The following is a 26,539-nucleotide window of genomic DNA, read 5'->3' as shown; positions in this document are numbered from 1 at the left end:
GGGAATTAACTACCTACAATAGCTCCATTTGAGGAGGGAGGAACTGAAGATATTGCCTGAAATGACAGAGGACAAGGATCTGAATCCAGGGTGTTCTTATTTCAAAGTCCCACCCACTTTCTGTTGCACTACACCAGTGCATAAGAATTACCTGGAGGAGGGCTTCCTAAAATGGACTGTTGGGACCCAGCCCCAGAGACTCCAGATCTTATGAGTTCCCAAGTGATGCTAATGCTACTGGGTATCACATTTGAAAACCACCCCACTGTGCTGTTAGGAGCTACAGGTGGGACCAAAGCATAGAGAAGGTAAGAAGCAGATTTTTGACTATATTAAGAAAGATATCTCACATTTAGAGTCACTCAACAGCTGGGTGGGGTTGCCTCTTGGGAATGGTTGAGCTGTCAGGGGCATATAGATCTTGGGACATTTCATGTAGAAGTTGGCCTAAAGGGCCTCTAAGATGCCTTCTAACTATTACACTGTTTGTCATGAGATGAGCTACAGAGAGGCCAGGAGGGAGGGTTATACTCTCCGTGTAGGGGATCCTTCTCATATGGCCACTGTTCAAGGTTCCAATTGTGTTTGAAGATCTAAAGTCACTTCGGTAATTAATGGCAATGAAGAAATGCTAAGAAAAATGTTTCCTTAATTTAGGTAGGAGGGAATCACAGCTTAATGAAACCATTCAGGAACAAGAGGAATTTAAAGAAAACATTAATTCACTGAAAATTTATATTTTAAGGTTTTAAAATTTCGATGCCAACAATGATGAAATTTCAATTTTTAGAAATCATCACATGTAAATCAGAAAAAACAAGGTTAACAATAAAAAAGAACTAAAATGTACAATAATTTCCATTTTTATTTTATAAACCCATAGAGGAAAAATGTTCAAATATCAAAAATATTTGCCAAATATTTCAAAATCATGGCCACAGATATAACGAATTTAAGAGGAACATTGCTTCAAATTTATTGTCCATTCTTTTGACCCTAGGAAAAAAAGAAAAATAAAGTAGTGTTTATTTCTACAATATATCAAAGAGAATAGAGTGTCACTTCTGACATTTAATTTAGCCCCCTTTTTATGTCACAGGAACCCAATGAAGGATGACTCAAGTAACAGCATCATGGTACCACTTAAGAATTTAAGAGGAACCACCAGAGAGAACAGAATTGGTTATACTGGAAGAAAGAAATAAAAAAGAAATATATGTGTAATGAAATGTCTGGCGTAAGCATAAAACAGTCAAGAAGAACTGTTACTTTTGTGGGCAAGGGTTGTCTAAGGATATGGGGAATCGCTGTTGAATATCTCTTTTGGTCATTTGCTGTTTGTTTTGTCTGGTTTGGATTGGTTCAGGGCTTTTCGAAAATTAACAGAAAGGGTAAAGAGCACTTTCTGAATGGCAGCCAAGAATTTAAATCTGATTAGAAGGAAGGGGAAGATAGCCAACATTTCTTGAGCACTTATCAAGTTCCATGCCCAGTGTAAGGCTCTTAGTAGTAATTACATCATTTCATTTTGCAACATGTGAGGTAGGTGTTATCTTCAGTTTATAAATGAGGAACCTTAGGCTCAGAGAGGTCCAATATTGATTTGCACAAGGCTACTCAGATAGTAGGTGATAGAGGAAATAATTATACTTCAAACTGTCTGACTCCAAAAGTACCAGGGCATATCAGGTTCTCCATGTGTCATAAATAATGCTAAAAGCAATTTTTCTTCAACAAACCACTGCTCTTTAGTATGAGAATTCAAATCTACTTTTTTCCTTATGTTCCTTCTTGGAGATTTTTCTTGGATTCCAGTAACCATAGTAAATTCCCTCATGTAAATTATTTTTAAACTTGAAATACTCCCGCTGTAGGTTTAGGTAAGATTTAGCTATGGCTAGGAAGAAATAAAAATGACATCAAGTATTGCAATCCATGACTCTGTTACTCTTGATTTCTACATTCTTAGTCCCACATTTCCTGCTTACCTTAGACCAGTGGTTGGCAAACCATGGCTTGCGAGCCACATGCGGCTCTTTGGCTCCTTGAGTGTGGCTCTTCCACAAAATACCACGTGCGGGCACGCACATACAGTGTGATTGAAACTTCGTGGCCCATGTGCAGAAGTCGGTTTTCGGCTCTCAAAAGAAATTTCAATCGTACTGTTGATATTTGGCTCTGTTGACTAATGAGTTTGCCGACCACTGCCTTAGACAGTCCCTGTCCTCAAGGAACTCACATTCTTGGAGAGGAGCTGAATGCCTATGGATGTCACATGAAGGAGGTTGGCTGTAAGCTGAGTGTGAAGGGGAGCCACAGAAGGATGTAAACCAGGGGAATAATAACAGTAGATTTGAACTTTAGAGAGCTCATTCTAGAGCTCATGTGGAGGATACATCTTAAGAAGAACAAAGCTGCGAAACTAGAGGCACAGAAGTGTTAATGAGAGAAGTTGGACGGCTGAACCAGAACCATCACAATTAGTACAGAGAAAGAGGAACACAGTGGAGAAATATTTAAGAGGTGCAGTTGTCAGAATATGGTGATTGACTCAGGTGTGAGGAGTCAAGAATGACCCCAAGTGTTAGGATTGTCCTGAGTGTCCCGAGTGTTAGCAACTGAGCTGGAGATACAGGAAGAAGAGCAGGTGTTGGGGATAAGGAGATGATCAGCTCTGTTATGAACATCTTCAGTTTGATGTGTTTGCAGACACCTAGGAGAGTGTCCCAAAATGATCAAATGTAGAGCTTATTAGAGCAGGAGAGGAAACTGGGCTACATATATAGATGTGTGGGGTATCAGTCCAAAGGTGGTAACTAAGGCCACCAGCCTTTAAGGGGTGAGCAGGGCAAAAGAACCTTATAAGAAGACTGAGGAGGAAAAACCATAAAGAAGGAAGAGAACCAAAGCAAAAGGTCCATGGAAGTCAAAGGGTAGAGGATTGCATGGAGAAAGTGGTCCATAGTTTCAAAGGCTGTGGAGCGGTCAAGGAAGACTGAGGAGTTCATTGGGCTTCGCTATCTACAGGTCACTTATGGGCAATCCTTGTCATGGGAGATTCAGTAGAAGAAAAGTTGTTGAATAAATATGGGCTGGATTGAAACTGTCTTAGCACTAGGTGTATTATAAACTCAAAGCAAGTTATAATTTTCATCTGATGTGTGACCAACCAAAGTCATGGAGTGTCCAAAGGCAAGATCTAGTACCTCATTGGCCAAAGTCCCCTGATTTCTTCTAAGTTTTCATGATGGCTTTTAATTAATGATGAGATATGAAACTGAATATTTACCCTAAATGAGAAGAGTAGGACTCACACATTGAATCCAATTGCTCTGTCCTGTTTCTCATGGTCAAGAAACCCTTTTGCAACTTCCTGGGCTTCTCCCTTGCTCCACATGCTAACTGTTATTAAGTCCCATTGATTCTACTCCCTAAATATCTCTCATGTGTATCACCTCTTCTCCATGTCCACCAGCACTCCCTAATTTAGATCTTGTTCTTCATCTAGGCCAGTGGTCGGCAAACTCATTAGTCAACAGAGCCAAATATCAACAGTATAACGCTTGAAATTTATTTTGAGAGCCAAATCTTTTAAACTTATCCTTCTTCTAACACCACTTCTTCAAAATAGACTCTCCCAGGCCATGGTATTTTGTGGAAGAGCCACACTCAAGAGGCCAAAGAGCCGCATGTGGCTTGTGAGCCGCAGTTTGCCGACCATGGATCTAGGCTATTGGTGCTCCTGGCTCAAGTCTCATTTCCTCTCAGTCCCTATAAGTCAAGGGAAGACCTGAATGTGTGTTGCTCATCTTTCTATCTCTACCCTTTAGCCTTTAGCATAATATTTTCCACTTAATATATGCTCAATAAATGTAGAGGAACAAGTACAAGTAACGAATATTGTATTTAGGGCTTTGGGTTCATACTCCTTGACACATGACAAGAAAAAAATCATGTATAGTACTAATGAAGAGAAGATATTCTTTTTATTAAATAGGTACCTCATAATCCATTGCTTTAACTAGCAGCTTTCCTTTTCATCTAGGTTAGTTATGTGATGTAAGAGAAGAAAAACATTTTAAAATAATTTTTTTTTGCAAATAAATTGGAGTTTCTTACTTATTCAATAATATAATGGTAAGTTATTTGTTTGTTTTTTAAGACAGACAACAAGACAATTCTGGTTGGTTCAATATGACAAATTGAATATTGAGCAAAGAAAGCTTTTTTTTTCTAAAGTGGTTAAAGTGATCTGGGAATCTGTAACAACTCTCATACCATCTCTCATGAATAATATTGCTGGCATATATGACTTCTTGAGCTAACATAGTAAGGCCATGTGGTGTACCCCAGCCACATATTGGTGTGGCATGGGCAGGTAAAGAGCCAGCCATTGCTGCTCACATTTCTCCCTTCTGAATGTTAATCTTCTTCATGGAATAGAAATCACAGGCTGAGAGAGATCTGGAAAGGTCTTAAGATCTGGCTGGACACATTCTACGGTCTTAGAGATGAGGAAGCCAAAGTTCACCTACTGATGTGTGCAGGGGTGAACTGCCTCGTTCACAGTCCCCGCCGGCTCCCAGGGTCAGTTTGGGAGGGGAAGTGTCATTATGTCATTCCCCACCCTACACAACCCCATTGTTTTTCACCTTAATTACTTCCTCTGTTTCTCTCCCTTCTTTCCTATGGGGGGCGGGGGGGGGGGGGGTGGGGTGGTTAACTCAGGCACCCAATAATAGCCATCAAGTATTCTCCTCTTTAATTAATAAAATTTAAAGTCTCTAACATTGTTACATTTCTAAATGGTTTTGTGCTCACATATTAGCACCACTATGATCATTCTGAAATATTCACTAGTATAAATTCAGTTTTCTTTGTAGAAAACTGAATTTATGTGATTATAGAGAATGGAGGTTTCTGATTTCTACTCAAATTTCTGCCTTTTTAGAAAACAAAATTTTTTTTTGTTTTAAATATATTTCTTATTTGTTTAAAGTATAACACATTTTGATTTTAAATATATTAATAATAACATTTTGCATTAAGAATAAGGAGTCCCCTAGCCAGTTTGGCTCAATGGATAGAGTGTTGGCCTTCGGACTGAAGGGCCCCAAGTTTGATTCTGGTCAAGGGCACATGCCCAGGTTGCTGGCTTAATCCCCAGTAGGGGGCGTGCAAGAGGCAGCCAATCAATGATTCTCTCTCATCATTGATGCTTCTATCATGCTTGAGTTTTACTTGAGTTTAACCCAAGGGGATTTAGTTCCCAGAGGCACCAGAAAGATCTATTATAGCTCAACAGGAGGCCTCAGACCTTGAGGATGAGAGTTACAGGTAAACTTCTTTCAAAACATATTTATATTGTTATATTGCATTTATATTGCTAACGATGCAGTGCAGGTCCACTGGAAGAGTATAAGCCAGGATATCACTGCTTGCTAATTTTTCTTCATTTTGGAAGAAGAGAGTCCTCCATTGATAAATATTCTGTCCCCATATGTTTTCAAACTGCATTTAAAGGGTTTGCCTACATCTTTTATGCAAAGCAAGTATTTCTCAATTCATTGAAAAAAAATTATCTCACAGGATAAGGGGGGAAATATTTTCTTTCCCCCTTTCATTAAAAACACACACACAAAACCCCCAAACATAACAATGAATAATGAAAGGAAAACAAATGAAGCCATTCCATTCCATGGGGGAGGGGCAGAGTAGCTGCAGGGGACAGCTGCAGTGCGTCTGGTGTCCCAATTCTTTTCTTTCCCATCACTCGATGACTTACTGAACCAAGAATGTAGACAATTCTGGCTATGGTTTAGTTTCTCGACTTAAATTCTGTGTTGTGCTCATTTGCTTCCTGCGTTGTGTCCTAAGCCGACAGGGTCATTTCAGCCCGCGTGCAAGAAGCCACACAAGCAGGGAGCTCCTACTCCTTTCCCAGCTCCACCCCTTCCCATGAGGGCTTTAAAATTTGGAAGCGCTCACTGTCTTAGCCAGCTCGGCTACTATAACAGACTTCCATAAACTAGGTGGCTTATACAACAAACATTTATTTCTCATAGTTCTGGAGGGTGGAAGTCCAAGATCAAGGTGCTGGCTCTCTCTCCTTACTTGGTGAACAGAGAGATATATCTGGTCTCCTCATCTTCTTATAAGGGCACTAATCTCATCATGGGGATTCTACCCTTCTGACCTCATCTAAGCCTAATTACCTCCCAAAGGCCCCACCTCCTAATGCCATCACAGCAGGACTAAGGGCTTCAATATGAATTTGGAGAGGGTGACACAGACATTTTTTAAATTGATTTCAGAGAGGGAGGAAGAGAGAGCTAGAAACATCAATGATGAGAGAGAATCATTGATTGGCTGCCTTCTGCATATCCCCCAACGGGGATCAAGCCCAAAATCCGGGCATATGCCCTGACCTGGGAATCAAACTGTAACCTCCTGGTTCATAGGTCAAAGCTCAACCAGTGAGCCACGCTGGCCGGGCCAGACATTTAGTCTGCAGCACTCACACAATGCCTTTATAAGTGTTTATCAAAATCACCAAACCCTTTGTGACTCAAGCATTTCTCCCTGTGGTTTTGGTTGGGTACCAATAGACTGCACGCTCATACATCATCAACTGTGTGACCTTCAGCAGGATGTTATCAAATGTTTGTGCCCCATCCCCCTCCCAAATCCATATGTTGAAGCCCTAATCACCATTGTGGTGATATCTGGAGGTGTGTCATTTGAAAGGTAATAAAGTTTAGATGAGGTCATGAGGATGGGGCCCTCATAATAGGATTAGTGCCTTTATAAGTAGAGAGAGATCTTCCTCTCTCCAGGAGCAGGCACAGGAAAGGCCATGTGAGCACACAATGAGAAAACAGCCATCCATAAGCCAGGAAGAGAGGCCTCACCAAAAACTAATCATGATCCTGGGCCTCCTGCATTCAGAACAGTGAGAAATAAATGTGTGTTGGTTAAGCCATTCCATCTATGGTATTTTGTTATAGCAGCTCCAGCTGACTGGGATGCAAGATGACTTCAAGTCTAAGAAATAATGAATGTGGCAAATCCTAAGGGGTGTTTGTGTTTGATTCATTTCTGAAAACTTTTTGAACTTACAGAAAAAACTCTTAGAAAGATATTTTCTAAAATATTGATCACGAGAAATGTATCTAAAAATTTATTTTGTGCTACAATAAAATAAAGTACAACTACAATTTTTTTTCCAAATCTTCCTTCAAACCATCATTTTTTCTTTTTTACAAAATTTCCTAGTTCTTGAGTTTCCTGATATGTACTATATTCACATAAGAGAATTTTAATTTTCAGGCAGACACTTAAAAGTACAGCTTTTAAAAGCATTTTCGGTGTTTTGTTTATATATGAAAGAAGCATGAATCAGCAGCATATTTTACAATAGTCAGTATAGTTTTCAATTAAATTTTAAAATATTACTTATTCCTTTTAGCATGTGAGGAATCTAACAATGTAATTATATGGAGGTTCATTAAAATAGAATCACTATATAGAATTCTGTATCCAAACAAATGACCCACCTTTCCTTCTAAGAAAGTTGTGTGGCTTCTAGAATTTTGAGAAATTAATACATTCATTTTAATGCTAGAAATTGTGCGTAATATGGCCCAGATTTCTACACAGTAACAGGTTTGCTCAGGCTGCCTGTGCTCCTTGTGGGCTAGGGGCAGTGCTAGTTATTAATACCTAACATCATCCCCCCCATGTCAGCTACTCATCCTCCCTAATGAAACATGATCTGCCACCACTGTGGAGTATGTGGTGTCAACTTATCCAAAAACACTCACCAAAGACATGCTCTTATTAAATTTATCTGGAACTCTCCCCCAAACTAGTGCTGCATTCTATGCAGATGGGAAAACTGAGATTCTGTCCAGAAGTGACACTAAGATAATTTTGTGCTAGGAAGAGAATTTTCATCAGACTCTCTTGGGTCATATGTTAAAAACGCACATTCCCTGCCTCCAAGCCCAGAGTTTCTGACTTAGTAGGAATGGTCTTGGATTAGATCCAAAAATCTGGTTTAACAAGATTCTGATGCCACTGATCCACTTGGAGGAACATGTTGTACAGGGTGGGTCAAAAGTAGGTTTACAGTTGTGAGTACACATAAGGCTTTATTCTTGAACTATGATTTATTAATTTTTGTATTATTTTCCATATGAACAACTGTAAACCTACTGTTGCCCCACTCTGTAGTTGTGTTGGATTCTACACCTAGCTTAGAAATCACACACCAAGAACTATACCCTGAGCAAGATGGGCCAAGGCAAAACTCTGAAGTTGGAGAACTTTGCTGTGTTTTCAATTAATTTTCTTTTCCCCCAGGCACTTTAAATGGCCTCCCTGTTGGGTCTCCACGGGACTGACTTACCCAGTTCTTTGTAAATGTTTAATTTTTTTTTCTCCCTGCCTTCTATCTATGTTAAACCTAGATACTATAAGTGTCATGCCTTCAATGAATCAGGTGTCTGATTAACTATCTATGCTGAGGGTTTATGGCTGCCAACACTTAAATGTGTGTTTCTCTTAGGCATATGTTCCTTTTAGCAAAGGGCTTTAGACATTTGGGATGTTTACAACAAGGGAGAAATCTCAAATACCAAACTTCTAGATGCCCTGGCAATACAATAGGGGAGGTGATTTTGGTCTGTTCATCTCAACTCTGGGCAAGGCTCCTTGTAAAATCAATTCTGTCCTGAAGAATGTACGGATTTCCTTTGCAGACTTATGTAGAATTTCAGGAGGACAAGAATGACCACAAAAGGCATCGAGAGTGTCAATTCTTATCTTTTTAGCTTTGATGGTTGCTGTTGATAGGATCAAATTGGAGGGAGGGAGAGAATTGGTTGACATTACTTAAATTCACACAATTCTGCCTGGCTGGTGTGGCTCAGTGATTGAGCATTGACCTATGAACCACAAAGTCATGGGTTCGATTTCTGGTCAGGGCACATGCCTGGGTTGCAGGCTCAATTCCCAGTGTGGGGCGTGCAGAAGGCAGCCAATCAATGATTCTCTCTCATCATTTATGTTTCTATCTCTCTCTCCCCTCTCCCTTCCTCTCTGAAATCAATAAAAATATATTTCGAATTCACCTGATCCTAATATAATACTGACTTGAATCATACAGCCAGTAGGAGAGTTTTCCCTGGGAAATAGCTCTTTCCAGAAGGAAGCTGTTCAACTCACAAAGCAGTGACCCAGGATCAATACCTGTAGGAATTTAGTATCAGAAATCACTTGTGCTCTTCTCCCAGTGACTCTGCTGTAATCCTCCTGGGGGCCAGAGCCATGCATATTAATGGTCTGGTAGAGGAGGAAAGGTTGAGTGACAAGGAGGCACAGAATCAATCTGGCCTGATTAAGAGAAATGGCTCTGAGTTTTGAATCTAGACTCATTAGGGTGACCTTGGGAAAGTTATCCTTTTGCACTCGGATGTCGAGTGTGACGGTTATTGAATGTATCAATAATTTGAAATATAAAAAAATCCAAATAAATAAGTTTGTATGAAAAGAAACTCCAGTTTTTTATTCTACTGCCGTGCTTTGTAAAATATGGGGTATTTAAAAAATTAAATCCTGAGTAGAATAAAGGAATCGAGAAAAAAGCAAGCGAGTGCAAAGGGTTATAGAAACTCTTTAGCCTTAGTTTACTATCTGTAAAATGGGAAGTACACTGATACACAGTACACATACAGTTCACATTGCTATTATTTCATACAGTTAATATGGTTAGCCCTCCTGGAAAAAGTTAGGAAACTAAATTTGATGTTAGCCTATATCAGCTTTTCTGCTGGAATAGGAGTAGAAAGGGGGAATTTCATATGTCTTCTCTAGTCAAGGAGCATGTATATCTTTCTGAAGGGGATAGAAGCCAAATTAAGATATCTGTATTTGACTAATATTAAAAATATGAAGGGTGCTGCTTTCAATTTCCACACAAAGCTCTTAATATTTATCTCAATTAGTAATTTTTTTAAACAGCATGTTGAGATAAGAATTAGCTGGTGCTACCTACTGCCATACCTTTTGTTATCACATCAACATAGTTCCATTCATTCTTACAAAAACTATTATTGACCATCTATTATGTGCCAGCCACTGGCTGCCATGATTATACAGGATATAGTGGTGAAGAAAGGAAAAATCAAATGTTAACGTACAAGGCTTCTCATTTTAACATTCAGGATGGAATAAGAACCAGCTCCCCTGCCCCCTTTCTTGAAACTTACATTTATGTGTCCGTTCCAGATAAATCTTGCAGAGAGCTTGAGGAATACTGTCAGGGATGCACAGAACATGGCAAAGCTCAGGCACAGGTCCAAGGTTTGAAGCGTCAGGTGGTACTCTTCATAGTGTGGTGGATCCACACACACTGATGGGAATTTTGCATATGGAAAAGGAAAGGCAACTGCATAACCAAGATAATTGGTGCCTGCAATCCCTGATAATGAGTAGAAGCAATATGGGCCGAGGAGAGCCGATTCCATGGCTACCGCAAAATGAAGTGGGCATCCCATAAGGCTCAGAATCACAAAAGTGAAACTAGCTTCCCACTGAAAATAAAGCAGAAACAAATTGTTACTTTGGGAACTAGATTTTCCAAAAGCTTCTTAGCAATAGGAAGAAAGAGATGCCAGGTCTTAATCTCTCCTACTGGGAAGTGAAGGAGAAATGGGTCACAACCTTCCCTTAGGCCCTTGTGTTCTCCTCTTCTATCTACATTATGGAAGAATAACATCAGCCAACTGGGGCAAAAAATGAAATCAATCCCACTGAACAAATATTTATTTATCTCCTGTCATGTGTTGAGAACCAGTCTGGGGTGGGAAAAACAGATGAGTAAACAGAATCCCTGCCTTATCCTAGGACCTCGCCAATCAGGGTGTGGTCCATGGTCCACTGACACGCCCTGGTACATTGTTAGAAATGTAGACTCTCAGGTCTCACCAAGATCTACTGAATCAGAATCTGCCTGTTAACCAGATCCCCAGGTGATTCACACCTCCATTAAACCTTGAGAAGCACTGCTGTAGCCAGGGGAGAAAAATTTTAATGAGATCAAGGTATTGATCTATATTGTGGGATTACTTGGTTCCATGCTATTAAAATTCAAGATATTATGACTTTACATTCTTTCTTTTTTATCCTCACCCCAGGATATTTTTTTCATTGATTTTTTTAGAGAGCAGAAGGAAGGGAGGAGGAAGACACACACACACACACACACACACACACACACACACACACACACAGAGAGAGAGAGAGAGAGAGAGAGAGAGAGACATTGACATGAGAGACACACATTGATTGGTTGCCTCCAGGGCTGGGGATTGAACTTGCAACCGAGGTACACGCTTGACCAGGACTTGAACCTGAGACCCTTCGGTCCACAGGCCAACATTCTAACCACTCAGCAAAACCGGCCAGGCCTCATTCTTTCTTTAAGGGCAAAGAGTACAGGGAGATTGGAAGGCGATACCAAATTGAGACTTGAAAATGCAACATTGAAAGCAGAGGAGCCTATAGATCTCTTTCTTCAAGATGAAACCCAGTAGCACTAACCCTGGTTCTGTCCTCCCCAAATGACAGCACTTACAATAACTTAGGAACTTGTAGAAAATGTTTGGGGCAGGAGTCAAATACAAAATTTTAATTGAAAACATACTTTATTACATAAAATTCATCATAGAAAGGCATTGATTGGACAGAATTCAATTATAATTGGAAATTACAGTCTCTATGTTCTATCCTGAACTAGAAGAGATTTGATCTTCAAACCATCCTCTTCGAAGTAAAAGAGGTTCTATAATAAAACTGACAATTCCAGCGACAAAAAGTAACATCACAGGGTAATCCTATCTAATAAAGAGGGAATATGCTAATTGACCCTTATGCCATCACAAAGATGGCAGTGCCCACAGCCAATAAGGAGGGAATATGCTAATTGACTGCCCCACCCTCAAAGATGGCAGTGCCCAGTCCCCTCAGCCCCGCCGCTCCACACACCTGCCTCCGGAGTCCCCCAGTCCCCTCATCCCCCCAGCCACCCAGAGCCGGCCCGAGGTGCAGGCAAACCTCGGATGGCGGCTACCCAACCACCCAGGGCTGCCTGAGGCTCAGGGTAACAAGGGCCGGCCAAGGCTTGCACTGCCAGCAGTGGCAGCAGCAGAGGTGTGATGGGGCACTCCTTCCCCTGATCGCTGGGTCACCTCCCGCCCCTGAGGGCTCTTGGACTGTGAGAGGGGGCAGGCCAGGCTGAGGGACCCCCCCCTCCAGTGCATGAATTTTCATGCACCAGGCCTCTAGTCTGATCATAAATTCCTAAATGGGCAGATTATGGTGGGTAGTCACCTTCCAGGCACATAACTTCTTTAGTAAAAGTTTATCTTTGCTTTAAGCAAATCTTGTCTATTGTTCTTGTGTATCTAGGTTAACACACCATTGAAATGTCCCTTTTCAGACCTCTTCTTCTAAGACATAACCATTCTTAGAGATCACATAATCTTTTTTTAGAAAGCTCTTGGCTTTTTTCTTTTTTAGTATATTTTTATTGATTTCAGAGAGGAAGAGAGAGAGCTAGAGAGATAGAAACATCAATGATGAGAGAGAATCATTGATTGGCTGCCTCCTGCACATCCCCTACTGGCGAGGAGGAGGGGGGAATTGAACCCGAAACCCAGGCATGTGCCCTTGGCTGGAATTGAACCTGGGACCCTTTAGTCTGCAGGCCAACACTCTATCCACTGAGCCAAACTGGCTAGGGCACGATCACATAATGTTGTTCACTATCCTGTAATCCAATCCCACTTTGCTTTCTCCCACCTCCATGTAATCTTCCTTATGTTCTCTCCTTAATTTCAAATGCGTAAAAGAAACTGAAAACCTGTCCCTCTCTGAAGAAGTTTAGATCTTGCTTCTTGGCAGTTGTTGGCAGTTTTGTGTCAAATCAAATCTTTACAGGTTTGGATATTTCTCACATCGAAAATATCCACATGTTTACCAAGTATCGCTGGGTCCACTCTTTGTGAGCCAACAGTAGGAGTATACCAGCTGTGACGGCCTGTGAAAGGAAGATGGAAAAATAACATCCATGATAGAATGTAGCCCTGGAAAGAGTTCAATCTGTCTCACAATTTGACAACTTTACCATGAACTGGAAGGAATAGCAAATGGCTAAGTGGATGTATAGCTCCAACCTCCTCTTCATCCGTGATGACAATGAGGAAGAGAAGCCATTAGTGTCATAAAGACATGATTCATGCAAGCGCATTTTTTGATTTTCTGTGTTGCCTTTGCCATCGAGATGATAACCTTTGCTACAGTAGGGTGTTGCTGCAATAGAAGCTTGGCTTTATAACCCTCGCCATATGTTCTGTTTTGATTAATTGCTTATTGTTCATCTTTCTCACAAATTGCTAAAACTGCACATGGGAAGAACCGGAATGGAAAATGTGTCACAAAACGCTGAAAACCCTCAGCAGCAGCACTATGTTTTACTATCTGCTTTCTCTTGAAAAGCCTGCTGGTGGGATACAAATACGTGATCCCTGTTTCTCAAGTAACAAAGATTATCATTAGAATGAATGCGTGATGGGGCATTTATTGTTCTGAGTGCAGTGGTGTCCAGCTTTTCAAAAGAGAGTTCTTTAGAGTCTCCATTGAAGGAAAAAGGCCCAAAGTGCAGAATAAAAATGGTTCAACAAAGGCGGGAATGGTGTCACCAGAATTGAGCAATAGATAATGAAAAAAAAAAAAAAATTCTGGGCTCATCTTTGATTCAGCACCGGGTCTGATAAAGAAGATCTTTGCGGTCATTGAGCCTGGAAATCACTTATTTCCAACCCATAAATCATTTGTTCCTAGTCAAAAAATGTTTTGAGATTGAGAGAGAAAACCAGGAAGAGATGTGCCTGAAATAAGATATAGAACGAGGGCAGGCCTAAAAATAGTACCATTAAGGTTTTTGACAGAAAAATAAACATGAAAGTATATATAGTATCAACAAATTTAAGGGGGAGGAAAATCAGAGCTTTTACCAATGTGGTTTTGCGGTATGCTGCTTTTGTAGCCCCGGGTCTGGCATATTTATTATTTTGAGACCCAGCTTTTCATTTTCCTGGCATATTTTATTTTGAATGTTGGATTTAGAGAATTTGAGAGGTGGGGATGGGGAGCACACACACACATATGCACTCACACAAAACTTCTCATGTAGCTAAGCCTGAAATTCCAGACTTGGCATCGCCATACCATAAAACTCCCATGGATAAAAACAGAACCATCTGTAGTCAAAAGAGGTTGGCTTGATTCTGCAGGAGGAAAGTTTCCAAGGGACCCTATGGAGGTCGGGCCAGCATAAATAGTACAACAAAACAGGAGAATTATTAAGAGCAACTGTAACACTGGCTGGCTAAGCCCTCGGCCAGTCTGTGCTTTCAGAGGCAAGGCGCTCAAATGACACGTCACTCCTCTGTGAGCAACACTGAAGCAAAGGAGATGCAGCAAAGGGACGCCCCTCTGCTGGTTTAACTCCAAATAGATAGCTGGCATTAGCAGATGCTTAGATTCCAGGCTGCCTTAACTACGTTGGCATGAACTGTTTCTTGCCTTTGCTAACGTTGAAAAATGCTGTTGTAGCTGCCAGCTTGAATTTTACTTTGTTTACACAAAACTTTGAAAAAGATCTTTCATGGAGTAGGCTGGTGTATGAATACCAGTGACTTGTTAAATCCACCCTGCAGGATGTGGCTCAGGAGCCCAGCACACTCATCTTTACTGCTTCCCCCCCACCCGCACTCCCCCCACCCCGCCCCACCTCTCGCCCCCCCACCCCCTGCCCCCCACACTGTGCATAGGAGGTAGAGTAGGAGTATGCCTTCAGGAGTCACAGCCTTCCCCTTTTGTTTCTTTTTTAAAAATTTTGTTTTTAGAGAGAGGGGAAAAGAATAAAAAAGAAAGAGATTTGCGGTAGGGGAGCGGTCAAGGGGGAAAAGGAAAGGTGAAGGAGGGCGTGTCTGAGAGGCACAAAGTTGGATAGAGCAGGGCAGGCAGGTTGTGAGGAAGGAGGGGGCGGTGCTTGGCGTCCTGCACTCTCCTCCCTCAGCTCTTCTTGACAGGCTGTTGACATGCTCCATGGGCTGTTATGTTGACGTGCTCTATGGGCAGTTCTAGGGACAGTACTTGGGTTTTGCCATGGTTGCTGCTAACACTCTGGTGGCATGATAATTGTGAACCCTCCCACTTATTCTTTAAATTGCTCAAGTAAATGATGCAGTTCCCAGAAGCAGATGAAGGAAGCAGGGAGCAGTCACAACAGAAATAGAAACTTTTAAAGAAATCATTTTAATATGGGCTAATTTACTCACTTATGAATATCTATTATGGGTCTATTATGAACAAGGGATGCGATAGATACAATGCAGATAGAATAATGAAAACAGCTAATATTTATTGAGCACTTACTCTACGCCTAGCCTAAGCACTTCACATATGTTCACTTATTATGACCCTATGATGTAGATCTGCTACTTTTTATTTTATTTTTTTAGAAGCTATGGCACTTATTGTACTATAATATTATAATTCCTATAACTTTTCCATAACTATAACTTAAAATAATCTTCATAATTTTATCCAATTTTTTATCATTAAACTTCTCTCTCTCCACCCCTTACCCCAGTCAATCATAACTGTCCAGGTGATCAATTTAAATTAAAAAAGAATCATTACTTTTTGTTGTTGTTAATCATCACCTGGGGATATTATTTCCATTAATTTTTTAGAGAGAGTGGAAGGGAGGGAGGCAAGGGGGGAGAGAGAAAAATATCGATGTGAGAGAGATACATTAATTGGTTGCCTCCCACACTTGCCTGACAAGGGCTGTGGATCAAACCTGCAACCTAGGTACATGCCCTTGATTGGAAATCAAACCCTTGACCCTTTAGTGCAAGGGCCGATGCTCTAACCATTTGGCAACACCAGCCAGGGCTCACGGTACTTTTTAAATGAAGCACAGAGAAGCTAAGATGAATAAGCTCACCAAGTAATAATTCTACAAATAATAGCTCCAATTCTCAGTGGAATTTACAGTCTAGATAGGAAAATAATGCTAATATGAGAATGCCCACAAAATTAGGTAAAAGCATGGGTGCTTTCTGTGTGAGAAGAGGTCAACGACAAGAGACCATTTCCAGGGGGAACAATCACTGATGGAGTCACCGTGGAGGAGACAGGACCTGGAAGGGGACCAAAGCTTTGCTACCAGCTGCCGGTTGGGATATTGATTTTAAGGTGCTTATGGAGAAACAAAAGATTCAGAAAGAATCTTTGCCCCGCCCTCCTCCTTTCTTTCTGCTCAAGAGATTCAGATAGAAAAACCTGCTTCAGGAAAGAGATTTTAGGATTTTCTCCTTAGCCTACCTCGAATTAAGTATGGTGAATAGGAAGGCTTTAGTCAGGGGCCTGTTGCTAGAAACCCCCGTGTCCAATTAGTTCTGGGTTGCCTAGCAAGATTTTTTTTTTTTAATGCAGTGAGTTATTATAGATATCTTAACATTAAATTTCCAAAAACTATACAGTATCTCTATTCCCAAAGTTCTGTGTAGGAATTTGGAGGCTGGTCAGTGGTAAATTATGTCCAATGAGACAACACTAGACCAATACTATGCTCCCAGCTTACTCTTTGGCTGCATGATGTTTGTGTGGATGCCTAGCAAGAATTTGCCTGCCCTGTGTGTTCTGCTCTTCCTCAACTACCTGTAAATTGCCCATTCTCACTTCGGAAATCTACAGCCCTGTCCCCTCTGCCCTTTTACTCCTTTGTCTAAAATATCATATATACCCAATGTTGCCTCACTGTCTTTGACATTTTTATGCCTATGTTAATTCCCACGTGCATGCATTAAATTTTTATTTTCCCCTGTTACACTGCCTCTACTAATTTGATTATTAGCCCAGCTAGAAGAACTTGGCGAGAGGAAAAGTACTATTATTTTTTAGCCCCCACAACCTGAGCAGACTTGAAGGACAGATGTGATTTCAGTGGGAATCAGAGGGAAGGGTGTCCAGGCAGCCGGAGGAGCAGCAGGTGCACAAGCAGGAAAGTGGCAGTCACTCTTGGGGGAACAGTCAGAGAGGAGCCCCGCCCTGTGGGAGGATTGGTTCTTGGAGGAGAAGAGTAGGAAATCAGGTTCGAAACCACACGAGGCCAGGTTGAGGAGGGCCTCACAGTTCAGGCTGACATATCCAAACTTTGGACAGTGAAGCAACACTAAAGGTTTTTGATCAAGGAGATAGACTGACACAACAGAGGTTTAGATAGATGAGCCTGTTGTTGCATGCATGTTGGATTGGAATGGAGCGAGGATGAGAGGCCTTGGTTTTCAAATGTTTTTTGTTTGTTTGTTTGTTTTTGTGTGTGTGTGTTGTTGTTGTTTTTTTTGGCTTTTAACCACTACCCACAGTAAGAAATATATTTTGCCTCATGGCCAAGAAATAAATATTTTTATAGCTAACCAAAATAATAATATCCTTATTTTGTGTGATATACTCTAATAGTCTCATTCTATATTCTATTCTATTCTATTCTATTCTATTCTATTCTATTCTATTCTATTCTATTCATTTGATTTGATTCATGTTTTCTAAATTCTGCTAGCTACACAACAGATTGATTTTATAATCTACTGATGAAGAGAGCCCCGTGGCTGAGCTATCAAAGTTATCTTGGAATAAAACCTGGGCAGGGATGGAAAGTGGTAAGAAGTTGTTGTTGTTGGTGGTGGTAGGGAGGTGCACAGTGAGAACAGGAGGAAGGAGTGCATAGGGGTGCACCTCATAGGAAAAATTTAAAGTTACTGGGCAACTGATTGTGAAACTGAGTTTGATGTAAACTGTAATTTGATTTGATTTAAACTGTAATTTTAAAACAATTTTTTCCCTCCTCTCTCTCTCAGCACACTTTACTGACCTGACCTTAGTCTCTCACCTGGGTGATTGTTGACCCCTGAGGCAGCAGAAAACAATGTTTTGGTTCTGACTAATGGTCACGAGGTTTAAGCCCCTGGCAGGCTAAAAAGATAACATCTTAATCTGTTATGTTTCAACTACTGTGCCAGTAAGACATGATGACCCCCTTGGCTACCTCTCCTTGAAACTGGTTCCGGGTTCCGGATTCCAGAGCTGACCACAGAGTTGTCCTCAAGACCTAAAGAAATAGGCCCTGGTCAGGTAGCTCAGTTGGTTAGAGCGTCCTCCCAATGCTCAAACATTGCAGGTTTGATCCCTGGTCAGGGCACATATAAGAATCAACCAGTGGCCCTAGCTGGTTTGGCTCAGTGGATAGAGCGTTGGCCTTTGGACTGAAGGATCCCACATTCAATTCCAGTCAAGGGCACATGGCTGGGTTGCGGGCTTGATCCCTGGTAGGGGGCATACAGGAGGCAATGGATCAATGATTCTTTCTCATCATTGATGTTTCCATCTTTCTCTCCCTCTTCCTACCTCTCTGAAATCAATACAAATATTTTTTAAGAAAGAGAATCAACCAATGAATGCATAAGTAAGTGGAACACCAAATCAATGTTTCTCTCTCTTCCTCTCTCTCTCTCTCTCTAAAAATCAATCAATGGATTAAAAAAAATACATTGCCCAGGACCTGAAAAAATGATTTATTACCCTTATTTCACCTCTGACCAATCAGCTCTCAACAGACCTGGAATTCCTAACCCACAGTGTGTTGTGATTTTGCTCTATATACTCTGTAACCTATGTGCCATGGAGGAGTAGGCTCTTTCAGGACACAAGCTTGCTCATCTCCAGATTTGCCAATTCTAATCAATGATTTCCTTTCTTTACTGCAAACCCCCAACTTCTGTGCATTTTTTATCAGAGTGTACAGATAGAATGAACTTAATTATTGACCTCCAGTAACTACTGGACGTGATCAGGTGGGCATGGGGCTGAGGATGGGCTGAATTTGGGCAGTAAAACCCCAAACACAGTCCTAAGACCAGCAGGACAGGTCCTTGGGAACTTGTCAGACATGCAGAATCTCAGGCCTCATCCTATACTTACTGAATCAGAGTTTGCATTTTTAAAAAATATGTTTTTATTGATTTTAGAAAAAGGAAGGGAGAGGGAGAGAAACATCAATGAAAGAGAGAAACATCCATTGGCTACCTTCTGCACACCCCTACTGAAGATCAAGCCCACAACCCAGGAATCCAACCTGCAACCTCTTGGTGCATGAGATGTTCAACCAACTGAGCCACACTGACCAGGACCAGAGGTAGCATGTTAACACGATCCCCGGGTGATTGACACATGTCAGTTTGAGAAACACTAGTTTAGATGAAAGGAGAGTCAAATATTGCTCCAAGGTTTGAAAAAGACAAGGAAGTCAGAAGAAGAAACTTGTTTTTGGTGGTAAGATAATTAATTTATTTTGGACAAGCTGAACTTCAAGAAGCTTAGGATATCTAAGGAGAAATTGACCATCAGGTAGTTAGAAATCACAGGACTGTTGAAGCTTAAGAGACTTGAGCCATGGTGAAACTGAGTCCCTCCTGTAACAGAGAAGGAGCCTGGAGTTGCATGGCTAGGTCTAGCCCTTCCTTCCTCCCAAGTTCCCTTCTCCAAGCAGGGCTCTGGGTGAAGCACTTTTGCTCACTATTGGCCAAGCCCCTGGACCCTCCAGGCTTCAGATCTTGTGAAACTCATTGTACTTTGGTTTCCTCATTTCCACTTTATCTACAAGCCAGGTTTTCTGGGATTTAAGTGGAGCTCAGTCTGTAAGGTGCTATGATCTCCCTGCTGCATACTTTCTAGCAGACGATGCCTTTAAATAACTTGTTCAGAAATTCTAGGAAAACTGCTTATCATGGGGCTGGCAGAATAGAAGTAGGAGAGTCTGAGGACCAGTATTTGTGAAGAACTTAGAAAGCCTTGAATGAAAGGCACTGAACAAATACAAAGTGCTGTGCCACTTGTAAAAATCTATCTCTTACAAGTCTCCAAAGAGATATGTATTCTTTACAAAGGGAAATGTCAATATGATTGAAGTGTATAAATTATCTTTTCACCAGGGGAAGATACACTTTGCAGGCAAGTTGAGAAATGACTGGCAAAGAAGGTTGTGAAATGAGTCAGAGACCTTTTGAAGTTGACCCTGATCAGAGAGAGCTGTGGTTCAATAGAAAACTCAACTAGGAAAAAGAAATTATGTTCCAAATTTAAACATTATCAAAAGAGTGGACACTCTTATTATTTTCCTTTTCATGAGGATTTTTTTCCTGCTTTAGTATAAATACCAGCTTGACCTTTAGTTTTTGCAACCTAATTAGAGTTCAACTATCTAAGGAATTCTGTGCCACCAGCATGAGATTTATTCACTTATTCAACAATGTTTATTGAACATCTAGTATGTGGCTCACTTTGTTCCAAGTGCTGGGAATACAGCAATAAACAAAATAGAAAAAATCCCTGCCCTTCTACAATAAACATTGGAGGAGGACAAACAAATAATAAATAAGTTATATAGTATACTATGGGCCCAGTGCACAAATTCGTGCACCTTGAAAGGAACTGTGAGCCGCAAGGGTGCAGTGGGCACAGGGGCGGGTCTCAGCCCATCTTCCATGCCCCCGCCTGGCTCCTCCTGCCATGGGCCCTGGTCCCCTGTCTGCACGCAGGCCCGCTCCTGCTGCCACTGCTCCCACACACTGATGGTGCCGGCCCCACTCACACCCGCTGATGGTGCTGAGCAATCAGGACTGGCACCGGGTGCTGGCAGCGGGTGTGAGCAGTCGCTCCAGTGTCAACAGTGGGTGCGAGCACCCGGTGGAACCTCAGCGCACGGGAGCAAAGAATTTTCAGTAACCACCAGAGGCTCGCCCCAATGACAGCAACCAGTGCCTCACCTTGGTCTGGTGCCCCCACTCACCTGCTCCACTATCCCGCCACAGCCAATGCCTGCCATATTCCATGCTCTGCCACCTACTGCCGATGCCTGCCATGTTCTGTGCATGTGCCCCCTGGTGATCAGCGCACATCAGAGCAGCCAGTTGTTCAGTTGTTTGGTTGTTCTGCTATTCGGTCTATTTGCATATTAGGGTTTTATGTATATAGATTAGATGATGATAAGGGCTATGGGGAATAATAGAGCAGGGAATGCCAATTGTGGGGGAGGTCTGCAATTTTAAATAAGGTAATGAGGGAAGGCATTAGTGAGAAAGTGACATTTGTTCAAGGAATTAAAGGTTAGGAAATGAGTCATGTGTGGGAAGAGGCTTCAGGCAGAAAACAGGCTGTACAGTACAAAGGCCCTGAGACAGAAACACACAGTACAAAGGCCCTGAGACAGAAACACACCCTTGGCATTTTTTAAAACAACAAGAAGCTAGTGTGATGGGAAAGAAATTAGTTAAGGGAGAGTGGCAGGAGATGAAGACCAGGAGGTAACAGGATGGAGAACTCAGCAAGTCATCAGGGAATGGGCTAGAAGAGTGAGTCGGGTGGCAAGGGATTAGGAACACAGGGTTTGGACAGTAAAAGGCGTGGTATTAAAGCACTTGTATAGGGCTTTAATATTGGCAAAGCTCTTTATTATACAACTAGAGGCCTGATGCACAAAATTCATACAAGGGGCTTGGCCCTTGTAGCCCCGCCTGCCTCAGCTGGCCCTTGCAGCCCTGGCTTCATCTGGAAGGTCGTCCAGATGGCTGTTCTGCTGTTCAGTATAATTAGCATATTATCTCTTTATTACATAGGATCTTTGTTCAAGTTGCATTTACTCTTTCTGAATATCTTAGGGTTAGACATTTCACATAGGCTCTCTTTACCTGTAAAATACCCCATTTTATAGGCTAACACCAGAGTGGTAAATGTAAAATAATGTACTTAAAAAGAAAAGAAAAACATCACCAAATGGTCTCCTCATTCAGGTCCATATTCCCACCATCTGGCTTGCCCCGTATGCACACCATCGTTAAACCGTGCTGGACCGAGTTCCATTAGCATCTGGACCTTGCTTTATGCTCCATTGTAACTCAAGCATATAGGAGGCTATCAACACATATTTATTTAATAGCTAGATTAAAATTATATTCCCTAGGATCTCACTTTTTAGTACTACCCCAGTTAAAGTCTGATTTTTTAAAAAAGATTTAAAGTGTTGCCCCTTCCAAGAGTGGCTACATTTTAATAGAAAACTTCTTCAGATCAAAAAGCCCCAAAATTGAATTCTCTAGTCTTCAGTGGTGAATGTAGGGTAACTTGGGAAATAATGAGAGAAGGATTTGTTGTGCTCATGGGCCTCTGTAACTCCTAAGTCATACCACCCTGAGTTTAGTGCAAGATGTGCTCACTTCTTAGACCTATAAATCTGACATACTGGTTTGATCCTTTATCTGTGCAATCAGCCAATGAGCAGACACTGAGCACCTACTTGGTGCCAATTTGTACTTGGCACATGCCCACCTCTCTAGGGAACTAAGAAGTTTGTGAAATTCATCACCTAACCTTTTAAAAAAATCTATTTCTATTGATTTCAGAGATGAAGGGAGAGAGAAATAGAAATATCAATGATGAGAGAGAATTATTGATCAGCTGCCACCTGCACACCCCCTACTGGTGATCGAGCCTGCAACCTGAGCATGTGCCCTGACCAGGAATTGAATGGTGATCTCCTGGTTCATGGGTTGACACTCAACCACTGAGCTGTGCTGGCTGGGCCATCACCCAACATCTTGAATTATTTTCAGATCAAACAATTGTGTGGAGAGAAAAAGGAGGGAGAACTAAGATTTTTGGGCTTGCAAATCTGGGTGATGTAGACACATGTCAGCATTTCTAATAAAAGCGTTAGTTTGAAAGCTATTTTACTTGTTTTCCTTCTTAAAATTATTTTTCATGGATGATATTTTCTATTGAATTTATTGGGGAGACATCTATCTATAATAATCAATAATAATAAAAGCATAATATGCTAATTAGACCAGACAGCCTAACGACCTTCCGGACGTCCTTCCAGATGACTTTCTGGACGAAGCTGGGGCTGCGAGGGCCGAGCCTCTTGCACGAATTTCATGCATCGGGCCTCTAGTCCTAATATATAAAAAGCCAGGGGCTGTCACTATTGAAACAACTGGACAGATGACTGAACACAGGGTGCGTGGGGAAACAAGGCTGGCAGGGGGGGTTAGTGAGGGATGACCAAATGACTGAACAGCAGGCTGTGTGGGGCAACCAGGCCGGGAAGGGGGTGGTTAGGGAAAACCAGGCCAGCAGGAGGGGCAGTTAGGAGCAATCAGGCTGGCAGGCAGAGGCGGTTAGGGGTGATCAGGCTGGCGGTGGGGGTGCAGTTAGGGATGATCAAGCAGGCAGGCAGGTGAGCAGTTAGGAGCCAGCGGTCCCGGATTGTGAGAGGGATGTCTGACTGCCGGTTTAGACCCAGTCCCCGGGGTTGGGCCTAAACCGGCGGTCAGACATCCTGTGAGCGGTTCCGGATTGAAGAGGGTTCAGGCTGGTCTGAGGAGACCCCCCTTCTGTGCACGAATTTTGTGACCCGCCCTCTAGTCTATACTAATAAAAGGGTAATATGCTGATTAGATTGGGAGACCTTCCGGATGTTCTTCCAGACAAAGCCATGGTGGTGGGGCCGAGGAAGAGGTGATTAGGGGCAATCAGGCCAGCAGGGGATGGCAGTTGGGGGTGAGCAGGCCAGTGGGGGGGGGCAATAGGGGGCAAGCAGGCTGGCAGGGGGGCAGCTGGAGGCAGTTGGGGGCGACTGGGCTGGTGGGAGGGGCAGTTGGGGGTGAGCAGGCTGGCAGGGGGAAGCAGGTGAGGGTAAGGGGTCCCAGATTGGAGAGGATGCAGGCCTGGCTGAGGGACACCCCCCGTGCATGAAATTCGTGCACCAGGCCACTAGTATATATATAAAAGCTTAATCAACTGTTACGACTGGATGACTGGATGACCAGCCAGTAGCTATGACACACACTGACCACCATGGGGCAGACACTAAACACAGGAGCTGCCCCCTGGTGGTCAGTGCGCTCTCACAGCCAACCTCCCATGGTGGACCAGCTTCCCATGGTCCCTCCCTCCAGTCGGCCTCAACTGGGACTGGGCAAGAATGCCCTGATCATCTGGAAGGAACCCCACCCGTGCACAAATTCATGCATTGGGCCTCTAGTTGGTTAATAAAACTATATAGGTTTCAGGTGTACAATTCTATAATATATCATCTGGATATTGTATTGTGTGTTCACCACCCCAAATAAAGTTTCCTTTCATCACCATTTATCTTCCCTTTACCCTCTTCTACCTCTCCCACACTCCTAATATATATATTTTTAATTCCAACTTCAAGATATTTCAATTTCTCAGAATATCAAGGTGAGGAGATTAAAATAAAATAACTTTTTAAGAATTTCTTGAACAGTATTTCTGTTATAGTTTACATAAGATACAGTAGACATGATAAAATGATTTTAAGAAAAATCCCACATTTAAAATGCAAATAATAGAAATTAATGTTCTAAGGTGAGTTCTGTAGAATGTTGACTTTTTCATATTGTTTGGAAACTTAAAAAGAACATGTTACTCTGTTTCCTCTTTCCCTCCCTCCTTCCTGTATTCTCTCAATATAGGTAATAAAATGTTTGCCTACCAAAGCTCCATTCCAAATGGGACAAGCAATCCAGACACTCCATCCTGTGAACCAAAGCTTGTAAGAAAAGACTGGGAAGAAAGCAATAACTCCAGAGAAAACACTGAGAGCCCCCAAAATCATGAGAATCCGGCCAGCAGCCTGGTATAGGCCCTGCATTTTCCTCTGTGACTTGGGTCCTTAATCTCAAATATGTTCTGTTACTAAAACATGAGGGTATGTCAGGCCTCAACAAACACAAGTTTCTTAGAGACAGTAGCCATGACACAAGTGGACTGTTGATCTACTTGGAAACAAGATTCTAATTTGTTTGACCCCTGATAATAAAATGTAATGAAATAATCTTTTGACATAGATTTGACAAATTCTCATACCAGTTTACTTGAGAGAGAGAGAGAGAGAGAGAGAGAGAGAGAGAGAGAGAGAGAGAGAGAAATCAGTCCTTGTTTTGGGTTACCGCCTTCATTCCCTTCATTCTGCCCTGTCCCGGGGAGTGACCACTTCCTGGCTTAATCAGACTCAAAGCCTTGCTGACTGAGCTAATTGTTTCTCAACTCAACTCAACCTGCCTGGTGGTTCCAGCATAAAACCAACATCCTTTGTGCACAATAGATCCCCATTCCCAGCACAATTTCCCACAAAACAAAGAAAAATCAGCACTCTGATCACTTCTCATTCCATTTAATTTAAGTGATTTAAAGCAAAAACTAAGACCTCTCCCCCTCTCAAAGTTCAATTCTATTAGAAGTATTTTTTATTTTTGTAATAAAAATTTTTGATATGAACTTATTCCTAAATAGGCATAGGCTTCTTTCTGGAGTTCTGCATTGTTTTCACTAAACTGGCTTCATGTTAGTCATTTTATTAGTAATTCAATTATCAAGAACAAAGATAGAAATGTATGCATTTGTAAAATAAACTTTGGGGAGGAATTTATTAGTTGAATAAAATACTCAGGGCCATTTATTCTTGAATCGTATTTTAAATTTTAGCAGTCAGGCTTATACACACTTAAGCAATTGCCAAATTCATCTTTTGCCTTTGAGAAAGTGGCGCATATGTGCTTTTGATGGATAAGACATGTTAGACTGTCTCTTCTAAGATAATATCTCGAAAACACAGATTTCATTCTGAAGCTATCAGAATAATTATCCTATTCAATATTAATATCTTTTTTCTTACATAAAATGATGAAAAACAATTTCATGGGTGGATATGCAGTGGTTCAGAACATGGATTTTGACATCAGACAGAGCTAGGATCCTGTTCTCATTCTGCTATCTACCAGGTATGTGTCCTTGGGCAAGGTCAAGTTATATAATTTTCTAGGTCTATTTTTTCATATGGGAAGTGGGACTAAATTAGTGTTTATCTTACCAGGTGGTGATTGAGAGGATTAAATGAGACAATACATGTAAAATGCTGTGAGCTCAGCATAGCAAAGATGCCCAGTAGTTAGTTGCCTGTTCTTCTGTTGGGACATTTCATCTTGGAGATGTTTCAGCATGGGACAGGGGCACAATCATGATGGTTGCTTTTATCCATCACCTAATATACATTAGGTTTGACTCTTCCTGATCCATTTGGTAAAAGCTTCCAAAGGACCCTCCCAGGCACGGTGAGGAGAGGAGCTTCTCTTGGATTCGCTGCCCTTTTTCTCTCTTTCTGTCTGTAATGGCCAGTCCACAGTGTGACCCCGATTTTGAAGCAGTTGCATTCTTGGATATACAGAGTCCAGGAAACCAGCTCAGGCTTTCTGCTGTAGCTGCTATTTTCCATCTTCTCTCAACACTGTGGGAGTATATTCTCTGATTTTTTTTTTTAATG

The 26,539-nt window shown here is 41.7% G+C and overlaps 1 protein-coding gene and 1 non-coding gene across 4 annotated transcripts; both read right to left on the bottom strand.

Moving 5' to 3' along the window:
• Nucleotides 1-853: 853 nt before the first annotated feature.
• On the bottom strand, nt 854-24,871 carry TMEM212 (transmembrane protein 212). 3 transcript variants are annotated; one of them, XM_054711201.1, is made up of 5 exons: nt 24,713-24,871; nt 13,043-13,102; nt 10,272-10,595; nt 4,002-4,041; nt 854-996 (listed from the first exon to the last, which is right to left on the bottom strand). In XM_054711201.1, exons 1-4 carry the CDS (start codon nt 24,869-24,871, stop codon nt 4,018-4,020), a joined length of 567 nt encoding a protein of 188 aa, XP_054567176.1. In that variant the 3' UTR covers nt 854-996; nt 4,002-4,017. The 3 variants fall into 3 exon arrangements, with proteins under 3 accessions (XP_054567176.1, XP_054567163.1, XP_054567169.1); XM_054711188.1 differs by lacking the exon at nt 24,713-24,871 and adding an exon at nt 20,984-21,229; XM_054711194.1 differs by lacking the exons at nt 4,002-4,041; nt 24,713-24,871 and adding an exon at nt 20,984-21,229.
• Nucleotides 16,637-16,762, bottom strand: LOC114231840 (small nucleolar RNA SNORA23). The gene has a single exon (XR_003617831.2). It is a non-coding gene; the product is annotated as a small nucleolar RNA SNORA23 (small nucleolar RNA).
• Nucleotides 24,872-26,539: the final 1,668 nt, after the last annotated feature.

The sequence above is a fragment of the Eptesicus fuscus genome, chromosome 3 (genome assembly GCF_027574615.1).
Source record: "Eptesicus fuscus isolate TK198812 chromosome 3, DD_ASM_mEF_20220401, whole genome shotgun sequence".
NCBI lineage: Eukaryota > Metazoa > Chordata > Mammalia > Chiroptera > Vespertilionidae > Eptesicus > Eptesicus fuscus.
Note: the sequence above shows the minus strand (reverse complement) of the source record. Positions and strands in the feature narration are given on the sequence as shown.